Source organism: Scyliorhinus torazame, chromosome 6, assembly GCF_047496885.1.
Source record: "Scyliorhinus torazame isolate Kashiwa2021f chromosome 6, sScyTor2.1, whole genome shotgun sequence".
In the NCBI taxonomy this organism is placed as follows: domain Eukaryota; kingdom Metazoa; phylum Chordata; class Chondrichthyes; order Carcharhiniformes; family Scyliorhinidae; genus Scyliorhinus; species Scyliorhinus torazame.
In genome coordinates this window covers 20,818,913-20,843,626 of record NC_092712.1, presented here as the reverse complement: position 1 = coordinate 20,843,626, position 24,714 = coordinate 20,818,913, and the positions used below count along the sequence as shown (strand labels likewise).

Below are 24,714 nucleotides of genomic sequence, written 5' to 3'. Positions count from 1 at the left end.
AAAAAAGGTTGGGTGAGGTTACTGGGTTACGGGGATTGGGTGGAGATGTAGGCGTGACTAGGGTGCTCTTTCCAAGGGCCAGTGCCGACTCGATGGGCCGAATGGCCTCCTTCTACACTGTCAATTATATGATTCTCTGAGGAGAAATCCTGTTGGTGCTGCTGATTCTCTGCAGGGTTTAACCCCTGTCCTGGCTCTGGTAGTTTATGGAGAGCTTCCCCTTTGCCTTGCCCATGTTTAATGTGAGGTTGGGCCCCTCAAGCTAGATTACCATTCACCTCTCTAACATGGAGAGATGCCTGTGGACCATAATTACCTGGGACCCATGATGTTGATGGGGTTTCAGCAGTGGGAACAATATTGAATGTCACCGGAACATGATTTGTTTTCTCTTGTTGGAGATGCTGATTGGCTGTCCCCGTGTCATTTTAATGTAACCTGCTGCTTATGAGCCAGAGTGTGAATGTTGTCAGCAGCTGCACCCGCTGGGCTGGATGCTGCACTCTCAGTGCAGGTGCTCGCCGTCTCCGAACCAGTAAAGCAAAGCTTCTCTCCAACGCCTTGCGTTCACCTGGCCTAGCGGGGACCCTTGTTCCCATGGCCCTTTGTAATCATAGGAACATAAAAACTAGAAACAGTATTTGGCCATTCGGCCCTATGAGCCTGCTCCGTCCTTCAATAGGATCATGGCCGATCCTCTCCTTTCCACTGAATGTAGGAATCTCAGCTCCACATTATATTATCGGGATTTGATACAGTAAGGTTCAAAAGTCTGGGTTACTATGTGTGCGACTGCTGCAGTCATATTTTTTAAAGTCCTGATTTACAAGACAAGCAGACAGGTGCAATCAAAACATCGTAAAAGTAAGATGATGGGTGGAATTCAACCAGAAACCTTCCATGTGTTCTTTTGGGTGGGTTTGGCGGGGTGTTTCACATCAGCTTTTTGGGTGATATCCGGACGGGTATTCACCCACACTTAGGGTTCAATTTAATGAAAAAAAACAGAGTCCCATTGTGGGTGGGCCCAACGGGGTGTTTCCCGGCGCTACGCCCTGCTATCGATCGGAACTCTGTTATTTGTTTCAGGTCTCGGTGGGGAAGGTCTCTCTGAGGCTGCACTTAACTTAATTTTCTGCACTGAGGAGCTCTACAATTTTAAATGGTGCCCCGATCTCTCGAGCCCCCAATGTGACCCCAGCACCCCACAAGGTCCAACTTATCTGTTGTGGGGTCCTCAAGACCCCTCACATCATAAGGGCTTGCGCCCCTGGGCCCGATCACCAGTATGGGAAAGATACCACATTGGCACCTTGACGGTGCCTGCTTGGCACCCTGGCAGAGCCATCTAGATGCCAGCCAGGCACTGCCAGGATGCACAGGTGTCACTGTAGGATGCCAGTGCCAAGGTGCCCAACTAGCATCAGCAGTGCCGAGGTGCCATCCAGCCCATAGGCCAACCACCTGTGGGGGCCTCTGATCGTCTGGGAGGCCCATCCGCAAGTGCGGTGCTGCCTAGCTAGCACCAGCTGTGGAGATCGGTGCTAAACGACGCCCGGCTGGAGTCTCCTCGGCGAGACGTTAGATCCAGGAGGTTGGTCAGCAGTGGCAGAGACATGTTTAGGGCCCGCCCATGAGAGTATCATAGAATCATAGAATCATAGAATTTACAGTGCAGAAGGAGGCCTCCCGGCCCCTCGGGTCTGCACCGGCCCCTGGAAAGAGCATCCCACTCAAGCCCACACCTCCACCCCACCCCCACAACCCAGCAACCCCACCCAACCTGCCGGACACCAAGGTTATCGTGGCCAATCCACCCAACCTGCACATCTTTGGACCGCGGCAGGAAACCGGAGCACCCGGAGTAATAGAATCATAGAATCACATCACAGAAAAGGCCCTCTGGCCCATCACATCTGCACCAGTCAAAACCAACCACCTCACCATTCGAATCCCCATTTCCCAGCCCATAGGCTTGAAGGCCCTGGGATCGTAAGTGCACATATAAATACTTCTTCAATGTTATGCGGTTCTCTGGCTCCAATACCCTTTCAGGCACCAAACTCCCACCACATTCTGGGGAAATTTTTTTTTCCTCACATCCCTTCTAAACCTCCTACCCCTTATCTTAAATCTATGCCCCCAGGGTCATTCACCCATCCACCAAGGCGAAACATTTTTTCCTGTCTACTCTTATCCATGCCCCCATAATTGTGCACATCTCAATCATGTCCATCCACAGTCGCCTCTGCTTCAAGGAAAACAATCCAAGTCTATCCAATCTAATGGATTGGGGAGAGAAGATTTTAACAAAGTAAGGCAGGATCTGGCCAAGGTAGACTGGACAGAGTTACCTGTGGGGAAACCTACAGAAGAGCAGTGGGGGGTATTCAAAGATGAAATGGGGAGGGTACAGTCCCAATATGTTCCCTCGAGGGTAATAGGAAGGTGTAATAAACCCAGAGAACCATGGATGGCCAGAGATATTCAGGATACGATGAGAAGGAAAAGAGAGGCTTTTAACAGACTATGAAAGTAAACTGGCTCAGAACATAAAAACAGATAGTAAAAGCTTCTACAAATATATAAGACAAAAAAGAGTGGCTAAGGTAAATATTGGTCCTTTGGAAGATGAGAAGGGAGATTTACTAATAGGAGACGGGGAAATGGCTGAGGAGCTGAACAGGTTTTTTGGGTCAGTCTTCACAGTGGAGGACACAAATAACATGCCAGTGACTGATGGAAATAAGGATATGATAGGTGAGGACCTTGAGATGATTGTAATCACTAAGGAGGCAGTATTGGGCAAGCTAATGGGGCTAAAGGTAGACAAGTCTCCTGGCCCTGATGGGATGCATCCCAGAGTGTTAAAAGAGATGGCTAGGGAAATTGTAAACGCATTAGTGATAATTAATCAAAATTCACTAGACTCTGGGGTGGTCCCAGAGGATTGGAAAGTAGCAAATGTGACACCACTGTTTAAAAAAGGAGGTCGGCAGAAAGCGGGTAATTATAGGCCGGTAAGCTTAACTTCGGTAGTAGGGGAAATGCTGGAATCTATCATTAAAGAGGAAATAGCGGGGCACCTGGAGGGAAATTGTCCCATTGGGCAGACGCAGCATGGGTTCACAAAGGGTAGGTCGTGTCTGACTAATTTGGTAGAATTTTTTGAGGCCGTTACCAGTGCAGTAGATAACGGGGAGCCAATGGATGTGGTATATCTGGATTTCCAGAAAGCTTTTGACAAGGTGCCACACAAAAGGTTGCTGCATAAACTAAAGATGCATGGCATTGAGGGTAAAGTGATAGCATGGGTAGAGGATTGGTTAACTAACAGAAGGCAGAGAGTGGGGATAAATGGGTGTTTCTCTGGTTGGCAACCTGTAACTAGTGGGGTCGCTCAAGGATCAGTGTTGGGCCCGCAGTTGTTCACAATTTACATAGACGATTTGGAGTTGGGGACCAAGTGCAATGTGTCAAAGTTTGCAGACGACACTAAGATGAGCGGTAAAGCAAAAAGTGCAGAGGATACGGAAGACTGCAGAAAGATTTGGATAGGTTAGGTGAATGGGCTAGGGTCTGGCAGATGGAATTCAATGTTGTCAAGTGTGAGGCTATCCATTTTGGGATGAATAACAGCAGAATGGATTATTATTTAAACGGTAAGATGTTAAAACATGCTGCTGTGCAAAGGGACCTGGGTGTGCTCGTGCATGAGTCGCAAAACGTTGGTGTGCAGGTGCAACAGGTGATTAAGAAGGCTAATCGAGTTTTGTCTTTCATTGCTAGAGGGATGGAGTTGAAGACTAGTGAGGTTATGCTGCAATTGTATAAGGTGTTGGTGAGGCCACATCTGGAGTATTGTGTTCAGTTTTGGTCTCCTTACCTGAGAAAGGACATATTGGCACTGGAGGGAGTGCAGAGGAGATTCACTAGGTTGATCCCAGAGTTGAGGGGATTAGATTATGACGAGAGGTTGAGTAGACTAGGACTGTACTCATTGGAGTTTAGAAGGATGCGGGGGGGATCTTATTGAGACATGTAAAATTATGAAGGGAATAGATAGGATAGATGCGGGCAGGTTGTTTCCACTGGTCGGGGAAAGCAGAACTAGGGGGCATAGCCTCAAAATAAGGGGAGGTAGATTTAGGACGGAGTGTAGGAGGAACTTCTTCACCCAAAGGGTTGTGAATCTCTGGAATTCCTTGCCCAGTGAAGCAGTTGAGGCTCCTTCTTTAAACGTTTTTAAGAAAAAGAAAGATACCTTTCTAAAGAATAAAGGGATTCGGGGATATGGTGTACGGGCCGGAGAGTGGAGCTGAGTCCACAAAGATCAGCCATGATCTCATTAAATGGCGGAGCAGGCTCGAGGGGCCAGGTGGCCTACTCCTGTTCCTAATTCTTATGTTCTTATGTTCTAACAAGTATAAGGGGAGCAAGTTGGCAGAGGTATTAGTGGAGAAAATGCAGGATGGTTAAAGAAGTGCAGGATTGTTTAAGAAATCAATGAGGAGAGCAAAGAGGGGATATGAGAAAGCTCTGGCTGGTAAAAGTAGGGAAAATCCCAAGATATTCTCTAAGTATATCAATGGCAAGAGGATAACCAGGGAGAGATTAGGGCCCTTAAGGACCAAGGGCGAAATCTGTGGGTGGAGTCAGAAGACATTTGCAGGGTGTTGAATGAATATTTCACATCTGTCTTCACCAAGGAGAATGAGGAGGTAGTTATGGAACTCGGGGAGAAATTGTGAGATTCTTGAGCAAATTGTCATAGGGAGTGACAAGGTATTGTGGGTATTGGCAGGCTTATAAATGGACAAATCTCCAGGTCCGGATGAATTGCGTCCCTGTCAGCTGTGAGAGGCGAGTGTGGAAATTGCCCAAATTTTTAATTCCTTTCCGGCCAGAGGATTGGAGAACAGCTAATGTGGTCCCGCTATTTAAGAAAGATTATTATGGGGGGGGGGGGGGGGGGCGGCGGCATGGTAGCATAGTGGTTAGCACAATTGCTTCACAGCTCCAGGGTCCCAGGTTCGATTTCCGGCTTGTGTCACTGTCTGTGTGGAGTCTGCACGTTCTCCCCGTGTCTGCGTGGGTTTCCTCCGGGTGCTCCGGTTTCCTCCCACAGTCCAAAGATGTGCAGGTTAGGTGGATTGGCCATGATAAATTGCCCTTAGTGTCCAAAAAGATTAATTGGGGTTACTGGGATAAGGGGGATGGGATGGAGGAGGTGTGTGCTTGAGTGGGGTGCTCTTTCCAAGGGCCGGTGCAGACTCGATGGGCCGAATGGCCTCCTTCTGCACTGTAAATTCTATGATTCTATGATAAACTATAGACCAGTGAGTCTCACATCAGTGTTTTTTTAATTTGTTCACGGGACGTGGGTGTCGCTGGCTGAGCCAACAATTGTTACCCATTCCTGAGGGTATTTAAGAGTCAACCACATTGCTGTGGGTCTGGAGTCACATGTAGGCCAGGCCAGGTAAAGTTGACAGATTTCCTTTCCTGAAGGACACAAGTGAACCAGATGGATTTTTACAACAATCAACAATGGTTTCATGAGCCTTATTAGACTTTTAATTCCAGATTTTTATTGAATTCAAATGCCACCACTGCTCTGGTGGGATGTGAACCCAGGGCATTACCCTGGGCTCTGGATGACTAGTTCAGTGACAATACCGCTGCATCACTGCCTCCTGCTGGGAAGATTCTGAAGAAGAGAATCCACATCTCCACTTGGAAAGGCACAGTTTGATCAGGAATAGTCAGCATGGCTTTGTCAGAGGGAGGTCATGCCCAACAAATTTGATTGAACATTTTGTGCAATTAGATGAGGGGAGTGCAGTTGATGTGCTTCACATGGGTTTCAGCAAATTCTTTGACAAGGTCCCACATGGGAGACTTATAAAGAAGGCAAATGCACATGGGTTACAGGGTGATTTGATACGGTGGATTCATAATTGGCTTAGCGGTAGGAGACAGAGGCCGCTGACAAATGTCTGCTTTGGTATCTGGAAGCCAGTGTCCAGTGGGGTACCACAGGGATCTGTGCTGGGTCCCCTATTGTTTGTCATTTTATTAAATGACATAGATAACTATGTGGGGGGTAGGATCGGTAAGTTTGCGGATGACCAAAGATTGGCCGGGTGGTTAACAGTGAGGTTGAGAGTCTTGGGTACCAGAAGATATCGACGGGATGGTCAAATGGGCGGATAAGTGGCAGATGGAATTTAACCCTGAAAAGTGTGAGGTGATACACTTTGGAAGGAGTAATTTAACAAGGAAATATTCAATGAGAGGTCTGACACTGGAAAGTTCTGAAGAACAAAGGAAGTTTGGCGTGTTTGTCTTTCGATCTCTGAAGGCAGAAGTGCAGGTTAATCGGGTGGTGAAACAGGCATACGGGAAACTCGCTTGTATCAATCGGGGCCTAGACTACAAAAGCAGGGAGGTCATGGTGGAGCTGTGTAGAACTGTGGCGAGGCCACAGCTGGAGTACTGTGTGCAATTCTGGTCGCCACATTATAGGAAGGATGTGATTGCACTGGAGGGGGTGCAGAGAAGAATGTTGCCTGGGATGGAACATTTAAGTTATAAAGAGAGGTGGATAGACTTGGGGTATTTTCTCTGGAGCAGAGAAGACTGAGGGGTGACCTGATTGAGGATTATGAGGGGCATGGACTGGGTGGATAGGGAGCAGCTCTTCCCCTTAGTTGAAGATCAGTTACGAGGGGACACAAAGTCAAAGTGAGGGTTGGGAGGTTTAGGGGGGATTTGAGGAAAAACTTTCTTACCCAGAGAGTGGTGATGGTCTGGAACTCACTTTCTGGGAGGGTGGTAGAGGCGGGTTGCCTCACATCCTTTAAAAAGTACCTGAGTGAGTACTTGGCACATCATAACATTCAAGGCTATAGGCCAAGTGCTGGCAAGTGGGATTAGGTGGGCAGGTCAGGGCCTTTCATGCTTTGGGGCAGACTCAATGGGCCGAAGGGCATCGTCTGCACTGTAGTATTCTGTGATTCCGCGATAACTAAAACTCCCCAGCCCAGGCAACATCCTCTGCACCCTTTCCTGTCCTATCGCATCATTCCTATGATGTGGATTCCAGAACTGCACAAAATACTCTCGCTGGGGCCTAACCAACTTTCTACACAATTCCAGCATAACATCCCTGCTCTTAAACTCTATGCCTTGGCTAATAAAGGCAAGTATACCAACAGCCTTCTTAATCACTGTGTCCATCTGCTCTGCTTCCATGAGGGACCAGTCTACATGCTCACCAAGATCCCTTTGACCCTCGGTGCTTTCCGTTTTATCATGTATTCCCTCGCCTTGTTTGTCCTGCTCCGGGTGAGAACCTTCGGGGGCTGGCGTGAATCCCACCCCCGCCGGTTGCCGAATTCTCCGGCACCGGAGATTCGGCGGGGGCGGGAATTGCGCCGCGCCAGTTGGATCGATCCATGGCGGGGCGGAAATCAGTCCGGCGCGGGCCTAGCCCCTCAAGGTTAGGACTTGGCCGGTAAAGATGCGGAGCATTCCGCACCTTTGGGGCGGCGCGATGCCGGACTGAATTGCGCTGTTTTTGGCGCCGGTCGGCGGACATCGCGCCGATACCTGAATATTTCACCCCATGTCCCCATTTGTGCGTGGAATCGCTCCAGGAGTGAAGTATCCTTTCCTCACCGTCTTACAAATTAAAATAAGGTATTGGGGCTTCTGTCTGGTATCCTAGCAACTGTTGGGGTCTGGTCTGGGTTAGTAATAAAATGCCACGGGTGGGATTCTCCGACCCCCTGACGGGTCGGAGAATCGGCGGGGGGCGGCGTGAAACCCGCCCCCCGCGGCTGCCGAATTCTCCGGTGTCGGGGATTTGGCGGGGGCGAGAATCGTGCCATGTTGGTCGGCGGCCGCTGTCGGCGGCCTCCCTGGCGAATCTCCGGCCCGCGATGGGCCGAGTGGCCACCTGTTTTCGGCCAATCCCGCTGGCGCATATTACACCAGATATTTGCCGGTGGGACCTGGCTGCACGAGCGGCCTCCGGGGTCCTCGGGGGGGTGCGGAGGGATGTGGCCCCGGGGGGTGCCCCCACATTGGCCTGACCCGCGATCGGGGCCCACGGATCCGCGGGCGGGCCTGTGCCGTGGGGGCACTCTATTGTTCCTCGTCGGCCGCTGTGGTCCTCCGCGATAGCCGACGGGGAGATGATCCCCCCCTGCGCATGCGCTGCGAAGACGCCAGCACACGCTGGCGCTCCCGCGCATGCGCCAACTCGTGCCCGCCGGTCGAGGCCCTTCGGCACCGGTTGGCGTGGCGCCAAGCCCCTTCCCCGCCGGCCGGCGTGGCGCAAACCACTCCGGGGCCGGCCTAGCGCCTGAAGGTGCGGAGGATTCCGCACTTTTGGGGCGGCCCGGCGCCGGAGTGGTTCACACCACTCCGTCCCGCCGGGACCCCCCGCCCCGCCGGGTCAGGGAAAATCCCGCCCCATATTTCTGCTTTCTCCGAATACCCCTTGATTCCATTAAAATCTAAAAAAAAAAATCTAAAATCTAAATATTATCTACATCTTCCTTGAATATATTCAGTGACTTGGCCTCCATAGCCTTTTGTGGTAAAAAATTCCACTGGGTCACAACCCTTTGAATGAAGAATTGTTTCTCATCTCTGTCCTAAATGGTCCATGTATCCTGCGACTGCGTCCCCTGGTTCTCGATTCCCCAACAAGCGAAGACATCCTCCTGCATCTAGTCTGTCCTGCCCGGTTAGAAATTTACACATTTCAATCAAATCTCCTCTCATCCTTCAAAACTCTAGTGAATACAGGCGCAGTCGAACTAGTGTCTCCTCATAGAACCTCTCAGTGCCAAGGACCTGGGTTCAATTCTGGTCTTGGGTCACTGTCTGTGTGAGTTTGCACGTTCTCCCCGTGTCTGCTCCGTTTCCTCTTGCAGTCCAAAGATGGGTGGATTGGCCATGATCAATTGTCCCTCAGTGTGCAGGGATGTGCAAGTTAGATTATGGGGTTACGGAGATAGGGAGGGGCGGACAGAGGGAGAGTGCTCATTCGAAGGGTCAGCAGAAACTCAATGGGCCGAATGGCCACCTTCTGCACTGTAGGGATTCTATATAATTCTATATGATTTGTGGGAGAATCTAGAACTGCGGGTCACTGTTTAAAAATATCGGGTCACCTATTTAAAATGGAGATGAGGTGAAACTATTCCTGAGGGTTGAGAGTCTCTGAAATGCTCTTCCTGAAAAGGGGGTGCAAGCAGGAGGCTACCAGATTTACCCGGATGCTACCAGATTTACCAGGAGGCTACCAGATTTACCAGGATGCTACCAGATTTACCAGGATGCTACTAGGACTTGAAGGTCTGAGTTATAAGGAGAGGCTGGATAGGCTGGGACTGTTTTCCCTGGAGCGTAGGAGGCTTGGGGTGATCTTACAGAGGTCTATAAAATAATGAGGAGCATCGACAAGATAGATAGTCAACATCTTTTCCCAAAGGTAGAGGAGTCTAGAACTAGAGGACATAGGTTTAAGGTGAGAGGGGAGAGATATAAAAGAGACCAGAGTGGAAATTTCTTCACACAGAGGGTGGTGAGCATCTGGAACGAGCTGCCAGGGGCAGTGGTAGAGGCGGGTACAATGTTTTCCTTTAAAAAACAGACAATTACATGGGCAGGGTGGGTATAGAGGGATTTGGGCCAAATGTGGGCAAGTGGGACTAGCTTTAGTGATAGAAACTGGGCGGCATGGACAAGCTGGGCCGAAGGGCCTGTTTCCGGGCTGTAAACATCTATGACTCTATAACATTTCCATCAACCCAGTACCAGCTGAGTGAACATCCGCTGTACTCTCTCCATGGCAAGTTTATTCTTTCTTAGGTAGGAGGCTGGAACAGTCCGTAATACTCCAGATGTGGTGTCCCCAAGGCCCTGTATAACTGCAGTGAGACATCCCTACTTCTGAACTCAAGTCCTCTTCCAATGAAAGCAAACATACCGCTGCCTTCCTAATTGCTTGCAGCACCTGCACCTCCACTTTCTATTTTAAAATAAATTTAGTGTATCCAATTCATTTTTTTCCAATTAAGGGGCAATTTAGCGTGGCCAATCCACCTAGCCTGCACATCTTCTTGGGTTGTGGGGACGAAACCCACGCAAACGCGGGGAGAATGTGCAAACTCCACACAGACAGTGACCCAGAGCCGGGATCGAACCTGGGACCTCGGCGCTGTGAGGCAACCGTGCTATCCACTTGCGCCACCCTGCTGCCCCCTGCATCTCCACTTTCAGTGATTGGTGTACAAGACACCCAGATCCCTTTGTACATCCACACTTCCCAATATATCGCCATTTAAAAGCACTCTGAGTGTATAAGTTCACATTTTGTCACATTATACTACATCTGCCATGTGTTTGTCCACTCACTCAACTTGGCTCAATCACCTTGAAGCCTCCTTGCATCCTCCTCACAACTCACAATTCTGCCCAATTTTGTGTCATCAGCAAACGTGGAAATGTTACATTTGGTTCTCTCATCCAGGTAATTTAGAAACATTGTGAACAACTGGGGTCCAAGCACTGACCCCTGCGTTACCCCACTAGTCACTGCCTGCCACTCGGATAAAGACCCATTTATTTTGACTGTCTGTTTCTTGGGTTTTTTGAAGAATAAAGGGATTAAGGGTTATGGTGTTCGGGCCGGAAAGTGGAGCTGAGTCCACAAAAGATCAGCCATGATTTCATTGAATGGTGGAGCAGGCTCGAGGGGCCAGATGGCCTACTCCTGCTCCTAGTTCTTATGTTCTTATTTTTCCTGTCTGTGAACCAATTCTCGATCCATGCGAATACATTACTCCCAAACTCATGTGCTTTAATTTTGCTCACGAACCTCTTATGTGGGAACTTATCAAAAGCCGAATACACCACATCCACTGGTTCTCCCTTATCTATTCTACTAGTTACATGCTCAAAAATCTCCAGGAAGTTTATTCAGCATGATTTGTCTTTCATGCTGGTTTTGTTCAATCCCATTGATGCTTTCCAGATGTTCTGTTATCCTGTATTATAATAGACTCTAGCATCTTCCCCACGACTGATGTCAGGTTAACTGGTCTGAAGTTCTCCCTTTCTTCTCTCTCCCTCCATTTTGCAATCGTGTGGTTACATTTGCCACCCTCCAATCCAGAGGAACTGTCCCAGAGTCTGTAGAATTTTGGGAGATGACCACCAATGCATCCAATATTTCCAGGGCCACTCCCTATATTACTCTGGGATGTAGATCAGGCCTGGAGACTTTTCAGCCTTTAACCCCATTGATCTCCCCAGCACCATTTTCTTACTAATACTGATTTCCTTCAATTCCACCCTCTAACTGGGTCCTTAGTTTTCAAACATATCTCGGAAGTTATTTGTGCCCTTATGTGTTCTAAAATTCTAAAATGCTCCCAATCCTCAAGCTTGCTGCTTTTTCTGGAAATGTTATATATCTCCTTTTTGGATTTAATATTATTTCTAATTTCTTTTGAAAGCCACGGCTTAACCATCTTTCCTCTTCTATTGTGGTGCCAGACAGAAATGAGTAATTGTTATAATTCATCCACACATTCTTTAAATATGAACCATTATCGACCCATGGTCCAGCCCTTTAGTAAGGTTCCCAAATCTATCTTTGTCAATTTGTATCCTACATCCTCATAGTTCCCTTTGGTTAGATTATAGACCCTAGTTTTAGATTCAACTACTTCACTCTCCATCTTTATGAAGAATTCTATCATATCAGAGCATGAAAAAAGATTAGCAAGTAAAGTTAAAGAAAATTCAAATATGTTTCACCAACATATTAATGGTAAAAGGTTAGTTAAGGAAAAGGTGGGGCCTATCAGGGATGAAGAGGGGAACTTGTGTGTAGATGCAGAGGCTGTGGGAAAGGTTTTAAATGAATATGTTTAGCGGGATTCTCCAACCCCTCGCCCACCGGGTCGGAGGATCCCCGGGGGGCGTCGCGAATCCTGCCCCGCCGCCCCGAAAGGAGAATCCCGGCTGTGTCTCCGTGTTTACAAAGGAAATGGATGATTGAGATACAATAGTCCAGGAGGAACATTGTGAGATACTGGATGAGATAATCATAAAGAGAGAGGAAGTACTCGAAGGATTGAAATCCTGGAAAGTTGATAAGTCGCCAGGGCCGGATGGATTATTTCTGAGGCTACTGAAGGAAATCAGGGAGGAGATAGCAGATGATCTGAGGATGATTTTCCAATCCTCATTTGACACAGGGGAGGTACCGGAGGGCTGGAGAAATGCAAACGTGGTTCTATTGTTTAAAAAGGGATCAAAAGAAATGTTGAACAATTATAGGCCAGTTAGTCTTTTGTCATGTGAGAGTACCTTTAAGAAATAGATGTTTAAGCAATGTACCTTTAAGAAATGGAGCTGATCATATTACTGAAGTGATGTCAGAGGGTGGGGGGAGCTGAGTTCACTTCTGCCTTTTGAGTTTCAGTTTGAGAACGCAGCTGGGAGCGTCTGTGTGTTTTGCTGTGAGCTGTAGGAAGAAACACAGAGCTGGTCTGTTGATTTCTGCAATCCAAAGACTATAAATATATTGAATGTAATCTAATATGCTCCTATTTTTGAAGGTTTGAAGTCTTTTGGATGTTTAAAGGAATAGTTTGAAGGATTATTTAGTGTTGTAGTCTTTTGGGGTTATCTTTGAAGTAATGGGTGTTAAGATATTCTATGTTTGGTTTAAAAGGGTTAACTTGAGTTCATAGAATAAACATTGTTTTGTTTTAAAAACCACTTGTCCATTTCTGCTGTATTACACCTGGACAGTATGCCGTGTGCTTCCCACACCACAATCTATTAAAAGTTGTGGGTCGGTTGAACTCCATGAAACACTTTGTGGTTCTGTAAACCCGGACCCATAACACTTATGTCAGTGGTTGGGGAATTAGTAGAATCAATCCTGAGATCAGATTAACTGTCACATAAAAAGCCATGGGCTAGTCAGGGATAGTCAGCATGGATTTGTTGAAGGAAGGTCTTGCCTCACAACTTGATCCAATTCTTTGAGGAAGTGACAAGAAGGGCTGATGAAGGTAGCGCAGTAGATGTGGTGTACATGGATTTTAGCAAGGCATTTGACAAAGTTCCACATTGGCAGATTGGTCAACAAAGCCCTTGGGATACAGGGCAATGTGGTAAACTGGATAAAAAGTTGTCTTAGTAACAGGAAACAAAGGGTAATAGTCGATGGATGCCCTTGCAATTAGAAAGTTATTTCAAGTGGTGTTCCACATTCTTGGTGTTGGGCCCCTAACTGTGTTATATATTAACGATTTGGACGTGCACGTGGGGAGCATGATTGGGAAATTTGCAGATGAGGCAAAGATTGCCCGAGTGGTGCACAGTGTAGGGGATAGCTATAATCTCCAGAATGATATAGATGGATTGGTGGAATGGGCGATAACGTGGCAGCCGGGATTTAACACCGAGAAGTGTGAGGTCAGCATTTCGGGTGGTCGGACAGTTGTAGGGAGTACACAATAAATGGGAATATATGAAGAGGGGTAGGTGAAGTGAGAGATCTTGGCGTACAGGTACACAGGTCCCGAAAGATAGCAGTTCAAGAAGACAAAGTTGTGAAGAAAACATATGGAATTGGCAGAGTTAGAGACTATAAAAGTAAGGATATAATGTTAGAATTGTATAAAACACTGGTGAGGCAACAATTAGAATATTGTGCGCAGTTCTGGTCGCCACATAAGACCAGAGACCATAAGACATAGGAGCAGAATTAGGCCACTCGGCCCATCGAGTCTGCTCTGTCATTCAATCATGGCTGATATTTTTCTCATCCCCATTCTCCTGCCTTATCCCCATAACCCCTGATCTCTTATTAATCAAGAACCTATCTATCTCTGTCTTAACAGCACTCAGTGATTTGGCCTCCACAGCCTTCTGCGGCAAAGAGTTCCACAGATTCACCACCCTCTGGTTGAAGAATTTCCTCCTCATCTCTGTTTTAAAGGATCGTCCCTTTAGTCTGAATCTGTGTCCTCGGGTTTGAGTTTCTCCTACTAGTGGAAACATAAGAACATAAGAACATAATAACATAAGAACTAGGAGCAGGAGTAGGCCATCTGGCCCCTCAAGCCTGCTCCACCATTCAATGAGATCATGGCTGATCTTTTGTGGACTCAACTCCACTTTCCGGCCCGAACACCATAACCCTTAATCCCTTTATTCTTCAAAAAACTATCTATCTTTATCTTAAAAACATTTAATGAAGGAGCCTCTACTGCTTCACTGGGCAAGGAATTCCATAGATTCATAACCCTTTGGGTGAAGAAGTTCCTCCTAAACACAGTCCTAAATCTACTTCCCCTTATTTTGAGGCTATGCCCCCTAGTTCTGCTTTCACCCGCCAGTGGAAACAACCTGCCCGCATCTATCCTATCTATTCCCTTCATATTCTTATATGTTTCTATAAGATCCCCCCTCATCCTTCTAAATTCCAATGAGTACAGTCCCAGTCTACTCAACCTCTCCTCATAATCCAACCCCTTCAGCTCTGGGATTAACCTAGTGAATCTCCTCTGCACACCCTCCAGTGCCAGTACGTCCTTTCTCAAGTAAGGAGACCAAAACTGAACACAATACTCCAGGTGTGGCTTCACTAACACCGTATACAATTGCAGCAGAACCTCCCTAGTCTTAAACTCCATCCCTCTAGCAATGAAGGCCAAAATTCCATTTGCCTTCTTAATCACCTGTAACCCAACTTTTTGCGACGCATGCACTAGCACACCCAGGTCTCTCTGCACAGCAGCATGTTTTAATATTTTATCACTTAAATAATAATCCCTTTTGCTGTTATTCCTACCAAAATGGATAACCTCACATTTGTCAACATTGTATTCCATCTGCCAGACCCTAGCCCATTCACTTAGCCTATCCAAATCCCTCTGCAGACTTCCAGTATCCTCTGCACTTTTTGCTTTACCACTTATCTTAGTGTCGTCTGCAAACTTGGACACATTGCCCTTGGTCCCCAACTCCAAATCATCGATGTAAATTGTGAACAGTTGTGGGCCCAACACTGATCCCTGAGGGACACCACTAGCTACTGATTGCCAACCAGAGAAACACCCATTAATCCCCACTCTTTGCTTTCTATTAATTAACCATTCCTGTATCCATGCTACTACTTTCCCCTTAATGCCATGCATCTTTATCTTATGCAACAACCTTTTGTGTGGCACCTTGTCAAAGGCTTTCTGGAAATCCAGATATACCACATCCATTGGCTCCCCATTATCTACTGCACTGTTAATGTCCTCAAAAAATTCCACTAAATTAGTTAGGCACGACCTGCCCTTTATGAACCCATGCTGCGTCTGCCCAATGGGACAATTTCCATCCAGATGCCTCGCTATTTCTTCCTTGATGATAGATTCCAGCATCTTCCCTACCACCGAAGTTAAGCTCACTGGCCTATAATTACCTGCTTTCTGCCTACCTCCTTTTTTAAACAGTGGTGTCACGTTTGCTAATTTCCAATCCGCCGGGACCACCCCAGAGTCTAGTGAATTTTGGTAAATTATCACTAGTGCATTTGCAATTTCCCTAGCCATCTCTTTTAGCACTCTGGGATGCATTCCATCAGGTCCAGGAGACTTGTCTACCTTTAGCCCCATTAGCTTGCATATCACTACCTCCTTGGTGATAACAATCCTCTCAAGGTCCTCACCTGTCCTAGCCTCATTTCCATCAGTCACTGGCATGTTATTTGTGTCTTCCACTGTGAAGACCGACCCAAAAAACCTGTTCAGTTCCTCAGCCATTTCCTCATCTCCCATTATTAAATCTCCCTTAGACCATAAGACCATAAGACATAGGAGCGGAAGTAAGGCCATTCGGCCCATCGAGTCCACTCCACCATTCAATCATGGCTGATTTCAACTCCATTTACCCGCTCTCTCTCCATAGCCCTTAATTCCTCGAGAAATCAAGAATTTATCAACTTCTGTCTTAAAGACACTCAACGTCCCGGCCTCCACCGCCCTCTGTGGCAATGAATTCCACAGACCCACCACTCTCTGGCTGAAGAAATTTCTCCTCATCTCTGTTCTAAAGTGACTCCCTTTTATTCTAAGGCTGTGCCCCCGGGTCCTAGTCTCCCCTGCTAATGGAAACAACTTCCCTACATCCACCCTATCTAAGCCATTCATTATCTTGTAAGTTTCTATTAGATCTCCCCTCAACCTCCTAAACTCCAATGAATATAATCCCAGGATCCTCAGATGTTCATCGTATGTTAGGCCGACCATTCCTGGGATCATCTGTGTGAATCTCCGCTGGACCCGCTCCAGTGCCAGTATGTCCTTCCTGAGGTGTGGGGCCCAAAATTGCTCACAGTATTCTAAATGGGGCCTAACTAATGCTTTATAAAGCTTCAGAAGTACGTCCCTGCTTTTATATTCCAAGCCTCTTGAGATGAATGACAACATTGCATTTGCTTTCTTAATTACGGACTCAACCTGCAAGTTTACCTTTAGAGAATCCTGGACTAGGACTCCCAAGTCCCTTTGCACTTCAGCATTATGAATTTTGTCACCGTTTAGAAAATAGTCCATGCCTCTATTCTTTTTTCCAAAGTGCAAGACCTCGCACTTGCCCACGTTGAATTTCATCAGCCATTTCTTGGACCACTCTCCTAAACTGTCTAAATCTTTCTGCAGCCTCCCCACCTCCTCCATACTACCTGCCCCTCCACCTATCTTTGTATCATCGGCAAACTTAGCCAGAATGCCCTCAGTCCCGTCATCGAGATCGTTCATATATAAAGAGAACAGCTGTGGCCCCAACACTGAACCCTGCGGTACACCACTCGTCACCGGTTGCCATTCCGAAAAAGAACCTTTTATTACAACTCTCTGCCTTCTGCCTGACAGCCAATCGTCAATCCATGTTAGTACCTTGCCTCGAATACCATGGGCCCTTATTTTATTCAGCAGTCTCCCGTGAGGCACCTTATCAAAGGCCTTTTGGAAGTCAAGATAGATAACATCCATTGGCTCTCCTTGGTCTAACCTATTTGTTATCTCTTCAAAGAACTCTAACAGGTTTGTCAGGCACGACCTCCCCTTACTAAATCCATGCTGACTTGTCCTAATCTGACCCTGCACTTCCAAGAATTTAGAAATCTCATCCTTAACAATGGATTCTAGAATCTTGCCAACAACCGAGGTTAGGCTATTTGGCCTATAATTTTCCATCTTTTTCCTTGTTCCCTTCTTGAACAGGGGGGTTACAACAGCGATTTTCCAATCCTCTGGGACTTTCCCTGACTCCAGTAACTTTTGAAAGATCATAACTAACGCCTCCACTATTTCTTCAGCTATCTCCTTTAGAACTCTAGGATGTAGTCCATCTGGGCCCGGAGATTTATCAATTTTTAGACCTCTTAGTTTCTCTAGCACTTTCTCCTTTGTGATGGCTACCATATTCAACTCTGCCCCCTGACTCTCCGGAAATGTTGGGATATTACTCATGTCTTCTACTGTGAAGACTGATGCAAAGTACTTATTTAGTTACTCAGCTATTTCCTTGTCTCCCATCACAAAATTACCAGTGTCATTTTGGAGCGGCCCAATGTCAATTTTTGCCTCCCGTTTGTTTTTAATGTATTTAAATAAACTTTTACTATCATTCCTAATGTTACTGGCTAGCCTACCTTCATATTTGATCCTCTCTTTCCTTATTTCTCTCTTTGTTATCCTCTGTTTGTTTTTGTAGCCTTCCCAATCTTCTGACTTCCCACTACTCTTTGCCACATTATAGGCTTTCTCTTTTGCTTTGATGCATTCCCGAACTTCCTTTGTCAGCCATGGCTGCCTAATCCCCCCTCTGATAACCTTTCTTTTCTTTGGGATGAACCTCTGTACTGTGTCCTCAATTACTCCCAGAAATTCCTGCCATTGCTGTTCTACTGTCTTTCCCACTAGGCTCTGCTCCCAGTCGATTTTCGTCAGTTCCTCCCTCATGCCCCTGTAGTTACCTTTATTTAACTGTAGCACCTTTACATCTGATTCTACCTTCTTTCTTTCAAATTGGAGATTGAATTCTACCATATTATGATCACTGCCTCCTAAGTGCTCCCTTACTTTAAGATCTTTAATCAAGTCTGGCTCATTACATAACACTAAGTCCAGAATGGCCTGTTCCCTCGTGGGCTCCATCAAAAGCTGTTCCAAAAAGCCCTCCTGTAAACATTCAATGAATTCCCTTTCCTTGGGTCCACTGGCAGCATTATCTACCCAGTCCACCTGCATATTGAAGTCCCCCATGATCACTGTGACCTTGCCTTTCTGACATGCACTTTCTATTTCGTGGTGCATTTTGTGCCCCCGGTCCTGACCACTGTTAGGAGGCCTGGACATAACCCCATTATGGTTTTTTTGCCTTTGTGGTTCCTCAACTCTACCCACACAGACTCCACATCATCTGACCTATGTCATTTAGTGCTATTGATTTAATTTCATTCCTAATTAACAAGGCAACCCCGCCCCCTCTGCCCACCTCCCTATCTTTTCGATAGGTTGTGAATCCCTGGATGTTTAAATGCCAGTCCTGAACCCCCTGCAACCATGTCTCTGTGATGCCTACCACATCATACCTGCCAGTCACAATCTGGGCCACAAGCTCATCTACCTTGTTCCGTACACTGCGCGCATTTAAATATAGCACCTTTAATTCTCTATTGACCGTCCCTTTTTGTTTTCTTAGTGTGGTGGACCTTGGTTTACTGAGCCTTTCCATACACTGTCATATTTTGTGGGATGGGGACTATCGTAACCTCTCCTGAGTTTTGTCTTTTCGTGCTTTTTTGTATTCCTAAGCAGCTACGCTTCCCACTGATTACTTCACCTCTTGGTTCCCTGACTTTCCCTTCCCCCCCAATCTTTAGTTTAAAGTCCTATTGACCACCCTATTTATTCTTTTCGCCAGAACACTGGTCCCAGCTCGGTTCAGGTGGAGACCATCCCAACAGTATAGGTCCCCCCTGTCCCAAAACTGATGCCAGTGTCCCATGAAAAGGAACCCCTCATTCCCACACCACTCTTTCAGCCACGTGTTAACTTCCCTTATTCTTGCCTCCCTATGCCAATTTGCACATGGCTCGGGCAGTAATCCGGAGATTATGACCCTTGAGGACCTGTTTTTTAATTTGAATCCTAGCTCTTTATAATCTCTAAACAGGTCCTCTTTCCTAGACTTGCCTATGTTGTTGGTACCGACATGGACCACAACAACTGGATCCTCCCCCTCCCTCTCCAGTATCCTTTCAAGCCGGTCAGAGATGTCCCGCACCCTAGCACCGGGCAGGCAACATACCATGCGGGACTCTTTATCCTGTTCACAAAGGATACTATCTATCCCCCTGATAATAGAATCCCCTACAACTACAACTTGCCTATTTACCCCCTCCCCTTGAATGGCCTGCTGAACCATGGTGCCTTGGTCAGCTGACTCATCCTTCCTGCAGCCCTGTTCGCCATCCACACAGGGAGCAAGTGCCTCATACCTGTTGGACAGGGTCAAGGGCTGAGGCTCCTGAGTTCCTGACTGCTGGTTCCCTTTACCTGCCTGACTTGCAGTCACACCCTGCTGTCCCTGGCCACTGGCAGGATTTAAACTACTTACTCTGACAGGTGTGACTGCCTCCTGAAACACAGTGTCCAGGTAAGTCTCCCCCTCCCGGATGTGCCTCAGTGTTTGAAGCTCAGACTCCAGCTCATCAACTCTGAGCAGGAGCTCTTCGAGCAGCCAACACTTACTGCAGATGTGGTCGCTGCAGCTCGCAATGGGATCTGCCAGCTCCCACATCAAGCAGCTCAAGCACATCACCTGACCAGCCATCACTAATTAATTAATTAGTTTAATTTGAGTTTATGAGTTTAGCTGTGTTTTTTTTTTAATTTGGGGCAGATTTGCTATCAACCAATCAGATCACAGCTTCCCTCTGACGTCACTTTTGGAAAAAAAAACTGGAAAACAGGAAGTTTCCGTTAGGTTTTTATACTCACAGAGACTGCTCCTCCTCCTCCGAACGGCTCCCGAAATTAGGCCCGACGAAAGAGAGAGAACAAAACAGTAGGGAAAAAGCACCTTGTCCCACTCTTCACCGAATTACCTCACTGCACCAAATTACCAAATTCTCACTCGGTCTGTATCACTCTCACTCAGGCTGTGTCTCCTTGACCTGCGCAATGCTTACTAATGTGTGCTTTCTATCTGTCTTTTATACAGACTTTAGGATGACTCACATTAAAACTTCAAAGAGAAGAAAACAATGTGTACCTTTGTGCCGCTTCTCATCCTCTAAAGGACCAATATTTACCTTAGCCACTCTTTTTTGTTTTATGTATTTGTAGAAACTTTTACCATCTGTTTTTATATTCTGAGCAAGTTTACTCTCATAATCTATCTTACTCTTCTTTATAGCTTTTTTAGTAGCTTTCTGTTGCCCCCTAAAGATTTCCCAGTCCTCTAGTCTCCCACTGATCTTTGCTACTTTGTATGTTTTTTCCTTCAATTTGATACTCTCCCTTATTTCCTTAGATATCCACGGTCGATTTTCCCTCTTTTTACCGTCCTTCCTTTTTGTTGGTATAAACCTTTGCTGAGCACTGTGAAAAATCACTTGGAAGGTTCTCCACTGTTCCTCAACTGTTTCACTATAAAGTCTTTGCTCCCAGTCTACCTTAGCTAGTTCTTCTCTCATCCCATTGTAATCTCCTTTGTTTAAGCACAAAACACTAGTGCTTGATTTTACCTTCTCACCCTCCATCTGTATTTTAAATTCCACCATATTGTGATCACTCCTTCCGAGAGGATCCCTAACTATGAGATCCTGAATCAATCCTGTCTCATTACACAGGACCAGATCTAGGACCGCTTGTTCCCTCGTAGGTTCCATTACATACTGTTCTAGGAAACTATCGCGGATACATTCTATAAACTCCTCCTCAAGGCTGCCTTGACCGACCTGGTTAAACCAATCAACATGTAGATTAAAATCCCCCATGATAACTGCTGTACCATTTCTACATGCATCAGTTATTTCTTTGTTTATTGCCTGCCCCACCATAATGTTACTATTTGGTGGCCTATAGATTACTCCTATCAGTGACTTTTTTGCCTTACTATTCCTGATTTCCACCCAAATGGATTCAACCTTATCCTCCATAGCACCGATGTTATCCCTTACTGTTGCCCGGATGTCATCCTTAAATAACAGAGCTACACCACCTCCCTTACCATCCACTCTGTCCTTCCGAATAGTTTGATACCCTCGGATATTTAACTCCCAGTCGTGACCATCCTTTAACCATGTTTCAGTAATGGCCACTAAATCATAGTCATTCACGATGATTTGCGCCATCAACTCATTTACCTTATTCCGAATACTACGAGCATTCAGGTAAAGTACACTTATGTTGGCTTTTTTACCTCTGTTCTGAATCTTAACACCTCGATCAGTAACCTCTCTTAAGTTATATTTCCTCTTAACCTTTCTCCTAATTTTCCTTGTCGTTGAACCCATATCTTCCTGTAACAACCTGCCGCGTCGCTTACCATTAATGTTTTCACTTCCCGTTTTATTCCTTTTAGTATTCCTGGTCCTATTCACTGAGCTCCCCTCAGTCACTGTACCTTGTACTGTCGCCCTTTTTGATTTTTGACTATGGCTTCTCTGCCTTACACTTTCCCCCGTACTGCCTTTTGTTTCTGTCCCTGTTTTACTACCTTCCAACTGCCTGCATCGGTTCCCATCCCCCTGCCACATTAGTTTAAACATCCTCTCCATATTCATTCTATCTCGCACTCTTAGTGTTCCGTAAGTCCATTCCCATTCTTGGTAACCTAGCAGGCATATCTCTTTAATTGTAACTATATCATAACTGTTTCTATCTATTTACGCTGTTAATTCACCTATCTTATTGTGAATGCATTGTGGCACGGTGGCACAGAGGTTAACACTGCTGCCTCACAGCGCCAGAGACCCTGGTTCTATTCTGGCCTGGGTAACTGTGTGGAGGTTGCACGTTCTCCCCGTGTCTGCGTGGGGCTCTTTTGGGTGCTCCGGTTTCCTCCCACAGACCAAAGATGTGCAGTTTACGTGGATTAGCCATGCTAAGTCACCCAAGTCCCCACGCACCAACATCCATCACACCGACCATCCCCCTGTCATTCCCAGGTCAACCCTCATCTCCCTCGACTCACCCTACTCCATCTGATCTGACCTGAATCACCCTCCATCTCCACCAATTTGCACCCAGCAACCTCTGTGTCAACCCCTATTACCAGTGACATGTCTCCACATCGCATCCAACTCTCTTACGGTCTCCCCGAAGTAACCCCCCGCCCGGTCTTCCCGAGGACAACCCGTAACTCCCCTGAATCGACTGACCGGTCTCTCACGAGTCATGAGATGTTGCGCTGTGCGTGGTGGTTACGTTAGACCTCCTGGCATGCAGATCGGTGTTTTATAAAAAGCTCGGAAGGTGCCTGATTTGAAGCAGCCATTCCAACCAGAACAAAATAAGTGTCAATGTTCCAGAAATCAGAGCTTAACTTTGAAGTCTTGAGTTTCCACAGCAGAGTGGAAGTGATTTGATAGGTCCTGTGGTATATCCTTCCCACTGCCGTCCTGTGGTATATCCTTCCCACTGCCGTCCTGTGGTATATCCTTCCCACTGCGGTCCTGTGGTATATCCTTCCCACTGCCGTCCTGTGGTATATCCTTCCCACTGCGGTCCTGTGGTATATCCTTCCCACTGCGGTCCTGTGGTATATCCTTCCCACTGCCGTCCTGTGGTATACCCTTCCCACTGCCGTCCTGTGGTATATTCTTCCCACTGCCGTCCTGTGGTATATCCTTCCCACTGCCGTCCTGTGGTATATCCTTCCCACTGCGGTCCTGTGGTATATCCTTCCCACTGCCATCCTGTGGTATATCCTTCCCACTGCGGTCCTGTGGTATATCCTTCCCACTGCCGTTCTGTGGTATATCCTTCCCACTGCACCAGCAGAGTTATCCTGAGGTAATTGATGTGATTTCATCCCGGATTGGGTTCAAGAACCATGCTTAATTCCCCAGTGTCTATTCCGGTTCAAGATAAGTAGTGCAAAACACTTTTGTAAATACGATCCATAAGGAGCACTTAGATTCGGGCGGGAATATTTTGAATTGCAGTTTTGACATGTAACGTTTAATCTGAATTCTTTAATCTTTAATATCAGATGCAGCAAACATGTTCAATGCCCCAATTCACATCACCGCCAGTGGACAGATTGCAGGTAAGAGCATTGAGCTTTTTGAAATGAGCTAGTCTGTTGACATTGCTCCGCGGTGATAGTGTGAAAGGGCTCCCAGTAAAAAACAATCAAAGAACAAAGAACAAAGAAAGGTACAGCACAGGAACAGGCCCTTCGGCCCTCCAAGCCTGCGCCGACCATACTGCCCGTCTAAACTAAAATCTTCTACACTTCCGTATCCCTCTATTCTCATCCTATTCATGTATTTGTCAAGATGCCCCTAAAATGTCACTATCGTCCCTGCTTCCACCACCTCCTCCGGCAACGGGTTCCAGGCACACACTACCCTCTGTGTAAAAAAACCTGCCTCGTACATCTCCTCTAAACCTTGCCCTTCGCACCTTAAACCTATGCCCCCTAATAATTGTCCCCTCTAACCTGGGAAAAAGTCTCTGACTATCCACTCTATCAGGTCTCTCCTCAACCTTCTTCGTTCCAGTGAGAACAAATCAAGTTTATTCCACCTCTCCTCATAGCTAATGCCCTCCATGCCAGGCAACATCCTGGTAAATCTCTTCTGCACCCTCTCCAAAGCCTCCACATCCTTCTGGTAATGTGGCGACCAGAATTGAACAGTATACTCCAAGTGTGGCCTAACTAAGGTTTGATACAGCTGCAACATGACTTGCCAATTTTTATATTCAATGCCCCGGCCAATGAAGGCAAGCATGCTGTATGCCTTCTTGACTGCCTTCTCCACTTGTGTTGCCCCTATCAGTGACCTGTGGACCTATACACCAAGATCTCTCTGACTGTCAATATTCTTGAGGGTTCTACCATTCACTGTATATTCCAGACCTGTATTAGACCTTCCAAAATGCATGACCTCACATTTGTCCGGATTAAACTCCATTTGCCATCTCTCCCCCCAAGTCTCCAAATGATCTAAATCCTGCTGTATCCTCTGACAGTCCTCATCGCTATCTGCAATTCCACCAACCTTTGTGTCGTCCGCAAACTTACTAATCAGACCAGTTACATTTTCCTCCACTGGAAAATCATTTATATATACTACGAACAGCAAAGCTCCCAGCACTGATCCCTGCGGAACACCACTAGTCACAGCCCTCCAATCAGAAAAGCACCCTTCCATTGCTACTCTCTGACTTCTATGACCTAGCCAGTTCTGTATCCATCTTGCCAGCTCATCTCTGATCCCGTGTGACTTCACCTTTTGTACTAGTCTACCATGAGGGACCTTGTCAAAGGCCTTAGTGAAGTCCATATAGACAACATCCACTGCCCTATCTGCATCAATCATCTTTGTGACCTCCTCGAAAAACTCTACCAAGTTAGTGAGACACGACCTCCCCTTCA

The 24,714-nt window shown here is 46.6% G+C and overlaps 1 protein-coding gene across 1 annotated transcript in view; it reads left to right on the top strand.

The window, feature by feature from the left end:
- LOC140425674 (uncharacterized) overlaps positions 1–24,714 on the top strand; it is a 456,765-nt gene that overhangs the window by 77,980 nt on the left and 354,071 nt on the right. The window contains exon 5 of the mRNA XM_072510172.1: positions 23,323–23,379. Coding sequence (XP_072366273.1) covers positions 23,323–23,379 — 57 coding nt within the window. The remainder of the gene's footprint in view (positions 1–23,322; positions 23,380–24,714) is intronic.